At 39.4% G+C, this 6,651-nt stretch overlaps 1 protein-coding gene across 2 annotated transcripts in view; it reads left to right on the top strand.

Moving 5' to 3' along the window:
* MYOZ1 (myozenin 1) overlaps window positions 1-1,004 on the top strand; it is a 16,057-nt gene extending 15,053 nt beyond the window's left edge. For both annotated transcript variants that reach the window (XM_010152745.1, XM_010152744.1), the window contains one exon: window positions 700-1,004. In XM_010152745.1, coding sequence (XP_010151047.1) covers window positions 700-931 — 232 coding nt within the window. In that variant the 3' untranslated portion in view covers window positions 932-1,004. The remainder of the gene's footprint in view (window positions 1-699) is intronic.
* Window positions 1,005-6,651: the final 5,647 nt, after the last annotated feature.

Here is a 6,651-nt window from a genome sequence, read left to right as displayed (position 1 = left end):
TCAGCAGGAGAAAACACAATAACCCTGGCCACAGCCCTCCTGCAATGTAAATAAATTCTGGTTGCATGTAATTTTGCTTAGCACAGTCCCCTGTGGATGAAACGTTTGGAAGCCCACAAAGAGAAGATACATTAAGAGCTAGAGATTTTAATTCAGCTTATGGACAGAAAACTACGCAGCAGGATAAGAGGACTCTAATCCTTTTTCCCTTTCTTTCTCACCTCATTTGACCAGGGAGATTTAGATTGTCACTGTTTATTACTGCAGACATTTAAAGTTCAAGAGTTCAGGAAAAATACTTACAATCAGAAGGCATATACTTCACAGTACTTCAGATAAGAATCGGGATCTTCCTGTTGCTTCTGATAAAAACTCAAAGTTTTACAAATATTTCTAAAGTAGCAACAATTTTCTGTTAACTTCACTGTATCTAGAGGTGTGAGAGGTGTATGGTTTGATGGAGATTGAGGCAACAGGGGTGAAGGAGGTGCACAGGAGCCAGGGTGGTGGGGGAATGTTGTTTTTAAATCTTTTTTAGTACATGGGCAGTGGATGTGTGTATGTTCTTGGGAAGGATTTGTTGGCCAGTCAACTGCAACAGTGGTAAAATTTACAATCTTAATAACTGATTATTTATTTTCTAAATCCTGTTGTTTACCTATGCTCTGTTCGCTGACTCCATGTATTCCCCTATGCCAGGACTGCCATGCCTTACGGAGGTTATGAGAAAGCAGCCAAACGGATGACCTTCAAAGTGCCTCAGTTTGATATTTGCCCTTTGCTTCCAGAATCTCTCATGATATATAATCAAAATTTCCGCAACAGACCCTCCTTCAACAGAACCCCAATACCTTGGATGCCTTCAGGAGACTCCTCTGAGTACCACACTGAGGTCAATGTGCCAAGGAGTGGTGAAACAGAAGAGCTGTAAATCCCCACCACCGAGGCCTTCCTTTTTTTCTCAGCCCTTTCTATTTGCAAGTTGATAGCAAAGAGCTGAAAAGTGCAACTCTAGTTCTGTCAGACCTTCCTTTCTTTTGCCCTTAGCTCAGACAAGTTCCTAGCAGGTTCTAAACTTACCTTTGCTGTGGTGTTAATCCGTATCAGAAACAGTTTGAGGGAAAGGAGCTGTTTATTCACCAGGGCATAAAAGGGAAAAACCAGGAAGTGTTTTTCTGTTTAGCAATGCTACATGCTACCTGTCTACTCCATAATAAATCTGTTTTGTCACAAGTAATAAAACACCAGGAGGAAAAAAATGCCTTTGTGTTTTCTTAAAAAAATAAAAAGGTGCTGAATCAATTTGGGGATTAGCAGTAACAGAAGTTTCAACCTCACAACTAGACTGCTAGCATGGGAAGAAAGATTGTGGACTGATGGGGATAGTCCACAGTATCCATCAAGTTGGCTTGGATAGATACTACAAACCCGATGGTGAAGAATGATGGCTTTGAGAGGAAATGATACACGTAATCCTAACAGCATCCGAGAGAAAAGAGCAAGTCAGCTTGTCAGTCAGGACAGCTTGAAGTGTTTCACTGGCACCTCAGATTCCCCAATTCTCCAGTTTATAAAACAGGTGATAGCTTAAGAGGGACCAAGAAGGCAATAGGTCAGGAAGGAGCAGAGGCACAACCCAGTGATGAGAAAAAAAGAAAAAGCTTTAATTACAACAGAAATAATTTTACAACCACCACAGTGCATTACTTATTCAAATACACAGCATCAAATTCTATTGCATTTTTTCTAACAGTTTCATCGATGCCACTCATATAGGAAGAAAGTCAGGCACTGTGGAAAACCAGTAACTAACTTTATTTTTCTACATGAAATACCTGCTGTTTCATGAACATTTGCACTCTGACACATAACATACAAGATTGCTGTTTCACTCCCATACCCTACTCAGCCTGCATGGAGACTGGTCTGGAATTCTCTGTCCTGGTGCCTTTAGATCAATACTTTCCCTTGCAAACAGGGTTAACAGCTTATTTACAGGGCCAGCTTCCACTGAAGTACTTTTAATTTAGGACTTTTTTCTCCTTGTCTAGAAATCCCTGCAACCATGCATTTGGTAATTATTCTGTTTGGATGAGGTTGGTTTTATTACACCCTTCTAAAAGGCTACTGTCAGGGCTACCCTGAGATCTCTTAAAAATTGGGCTAATAATAACAAACTGCAGAAGCAGTGAATTAGTAGTTTCCTCACCTTTCTGCTGCAATGGTTAAAAACCATTTATTATATGTCCTCTTAAGTGATTAAGAAGTATCCATAACTCAGTTCAATGACTAAACTTAAAAACATTAAGGTGGTACTCTCATTTTCTGAAGAACATTGCAACAAAACAGAAAAGTTTGTCTTTTTTGACATCTTCCTACAAAGTATTTGAAGTCTGAGTTGAAAAGAAATCCTCAGAAAAACTTGTTTTGTTTCTTTGGATAAAATAGATCCAGGAATTAGTTGAAAAGACATTTCCCACATTGATTTCCTTTTTTAATGCCTACATAAATACATGCAAATTTCACTGGTGAAGGACATTTAAATGGAATATTCTCACATCCTACTAAGCTATTCGTTTATTCCATATTTGTTCTCTGGAGATACAAAAAATTGGAAAATTTCTGTGGATTTTCCAATATTTTTAATCAATCTAGCTTTTCAATTGCACTGTCATTAAGGGGGAGGGAACTACATTACAAGAATCCAGGCTACAAAGAGAATACCAAAAGTTCAGAAAGACAGAGGAAATTTCAGAGAAAGCCAGGTGACACTAAGCAAAATATTTTCCCACCAAATATGCCATTTATTGCCTCCCCTTTTCTGACAGGGATTTTAGACTCACAATACAGAATTACATGAGTTTCAAAAGTGAAATACATGATGCTTTCATGGTAAATACGTCAGAAGTAGCAGAAACAAGACAGTTTGATACCTGGACGTTATGCTCTGTTTTCAGCAGCAGGTGTCCCAGATCATGGGCCAGCTAGACAGGTCAAAGTGCAGAGAGGGCTGGCTGCTTGAGGAGGGGTGAGACCCAGGCAAGCCCAGCACAGGCAGCGCTCTCACCAATCAGCACACAAGCCCCACCACATCTAAGCATGGCAGGCAGAGCTGAGTGCTGCTGACAGCGTCCACTGATCACCCCAGACATGGTGATAGAATGAATCAGGCACGGGGGCCATCAAGGGAGTCTGGTCAGGAGCAGAAGGAGACAGGGCTGGACACAAGCTACACTGTGGATCCAAAATTCATCTAGGAGACAGGCTAGCTCCAGCACAGGTCTCAGGTCCACCCAGGAGACAAAAGTGGGGGCCAGCACCCCCCCAACATATCTTAGACAAGGACCCCAGGCCCAGGACTGAACTTAAATGGGCTTTCTGGGCCATAAGTGGGGTGAAGGTCCCAGGTGAGGCTGGTCAGGACTGTTGATACTCACAGGGTAGTGACACAAAAATGCCTGAGAATTCCAATATAATCACAACAATCGTTTGAGTTCTACTGGAGCATAATGAAAAAAATCAATAAAAACGATCCTTAAACCTTCAGGGAAAGGTAAGAAATACTGTGCAGAAATAGCACAGTGCTCTCTGGTGGTGTAGTCCCAAACTTCTTGTGCACAAGGACAACAGCATCGTCCAGCGAGTAGGTCAAAGGACTGGGTATATACCCAAAGCCCTCTCTGCTTCATAATGTACTGTTGGACAAGAGTTTTTGTCTGTGCACTCCATTATCCCAAACCTTAAATGGGGATAAAAAGTTGCAATGTGGTTGGAATTAGTATTGTATCACTGCCAATTATTAATAATGTTGCCATAATTCATACTTGTAAGCTAAGAAGATCCTTCAGTTTTGGTAAATTTGCTTAATGAGACATATAGCTCTTTTTTTGCCAGTACACTTTCGATTTCAATTCCTGTCAAGCAGGATTTATGTGCTTTTGTTTCTAATACAAAATGAGAAATACAACACTCCATGCTGTAGAACAATTCAGACAACTATTGTCTTGCTGTTTACATAGCTTAAGATACATGCTAAACTCAGTCATTATGCAAAGTAACATTAAAAGTCAGAAAATCAGTAATCCAAATTCTTTCTCAACAATAATTAATTTCAGCAAGGCTTGCAGCTACTGTAATCAGGGCAGAAGTTTGCCCAAAATTACCAAGTATTAATTTAAGAGGAAGTAAGCAACTGTTCCTGCTGTTTGTTTTCCTTGGGCTATGATGTAGACTCAGGAGAATTGCCTATGTCAGAAAATTATTTATATTGGGAATAAGAGGATTTTATAAGATTCAATTACAGTGGATTTCCCCCACATACTAGAAGCTACAGAATGGAAACTCAGTCATCTGCTTTTATGCAGGATCATTGCAGTTAGAGATATAAAAGAACTAACAAATTATTGACCCCGTCCTCTTGTAAAGGCAGGCTACAGCTCCCTCATAGAGGACATACTGGATGTTAAGATTACACTCCATGGAACAGCAGCCAAAAAATCATTCAATAGAGAGGGGCTGGCCCATGAAAAACGGATTGGATAGAATTTTGCGACACTCAAGTCTTTCATTCAGAACAAAAAGTTCTTATATTTTGAATTATTTACAGCGTTATGTTTAGGAATATTATTTCCAAGCTTTGAAATGTTTCCAAGCTTTGAAATGTTTCTCTCATGTAAGTGAACTTGTATGATAAAGAATCCAAGCTATATTCAATATGCATAAAAACTAGTATCCACATTTTAGTGTAAAATAAGGGTGTTTAACAAAATCTCAGCAATATTATCCATAAATATGGACTCATATCTTTTAAAATCTTGCCTGAAGTTATAGCTGAGGGCATAAATATTCAGTAGGAAGTAGCACAGTTAGTATGCTTCTCTGTCTTGTGCAGAATATCTTCCATTAGACTGCAATGTATTCCCTAATGAAAGGGTTTACATCTCATAATCGCCTCTCTCATATGAGCAGCTTGCCATTAGTGATGATGATGATATAATTCATACAACTAACATCTGGGAATTACATTTGATGTTATTATTGACAGAGCATTTAGAGGCAATGGCTTTGTCATTAGGCTTAGTGAGTCTCTCAAATAAAATCTCTAAGTTTCAGGCTGCTAGGAGAATATGGGCTTTGCCTTGTTTGACTTAAAAAAAAAATCCTGCTGTGGATACATGAAGTCTCTTATACTGGCTTATATAAGATGGCAGACACCAGGCAGCCAAGAGCCTGAACATGATCTTTCTGTTATGAAGCAAAGAGGTCTGCACATAGCTGTCCCTCCATGAGAAGCGCTGACTTGTGGTGCAAGGCTTGAACATTCACTGCAGTGAGGTTTTTTCCTGCCTAGCTTGTCTGCAAGTCTGTGTTCTCTCCCACAGAAGACTGCCACAGATGGGATCATCTGGCAAGTGCCTCACTTCCAAAGGACTGCCCCTTGGCACAACGAGCCGCTGTTAGCACTTCTCTGGCAAGTGATGGGGTCCACCACTGCCCATCAGCAGCAAGTATGCTAATTTCTCTTGAATGAGTATTAGAAAAGTTTGCAAGCAAGCCTGATGGCTCACAACACGTTAATACATTTATATGCAATCATCTCATCTATGCCCAAATCCTCAAATTGCAGGTTACAAACTGGTTTGGACAGGTTGCCTATTCTATCTTGGAGATGTGCCTGACCAGGACCACAGATAATCAAACAGAATTTGCAGACACATGCAGAAGCAAGACTGCACACATTTTGTAGAACCCTACAACTTTGGTGAACTGCTAAGTATGTGGGATTTGAGACACTATTAATTATATTAATGTACTAGTAAAAGTATCTTCAGCTTAATGTAATTAATTAGCAGTGCCTTTGTGCTGTACCACTTGCTCTCTCTGTGTTTAATGCACAGTTAAGTGTCATCTTCTCTCTGATGATCATCTGCTTGCAGTACAGATTACACGATGCTTTAACGAATGCAAGTACTTGCTCAGATATATATTCTGTTAATTAACACGTGCACGTAAAGGGAAGAGAACTACATAAACCACTCTGAAGCAATGCTCTTAAACACAACCTAACCTCCAGTCAGCTTAATAAACAAATTCTCAAATATAAACTCTTCCTTTAATTTTCAATTATACTTTTTAGAAACATTATTTGTATCAAAACTTTTAATCCACATTTTCCAATTTTTTTTGAAGAAAACCTGCAGGCCCTTTTTTCTTTGTTTTGACGTTTTGATTAACAATAAAAAAACCCATAAAATGTTTTGTGCACAGAGTTTAAACGTGAAAAGTCTGTTGTTCATTTAAAGAAAATTCCATCTGATGCACTTTCAGGGAGAACTGCAAAAAATAAATCTGCAAACAGGGACCACTACCCTTTAAAAAACAGGAAGAAGATACAGTTATAGCTCTAGCCAGAGTTATAATGAACATTTGCCTCTCAAAAATCCACACTGAATAGATAAATAAAGCGAGATTAATGTATGGCTATAAGTTCTTCTTCTAGCATCAAACCAAAATAGGTATTCTTTGTTCTTCTAACAAGACTTACTGGGAACAATTATTTCTGGGAAACTTGGACAGGGAAGGCACTACTATGAAAGGTTGACAAAGGTCTCAACATGGGCTGGGCTCAGACATGAGCCAAGGGCAGCACCA

This window comes from Eurypyga helias, unplaced genomic scaffold, assembly GCF_000690775.1.
Source record: "Eurypyga helias isolate BGI_N326 unplaced genomic scaffold, ASM69077v1 scaffold22635, whole genome shotgun sequence".
Taxonomy (NCBI): domain Eukaryota; kingdom Metazoa; phylum Chordata; class Aves; order Eurypygiformes; family Eurypygidae; genus Eurypyga; species Eurypyga helias.
The sequence above is the reverse complement of the archived record's forward strand: the minus strand, read 5'-3'. Positions and strand labels throughout refer to the sequence as shown.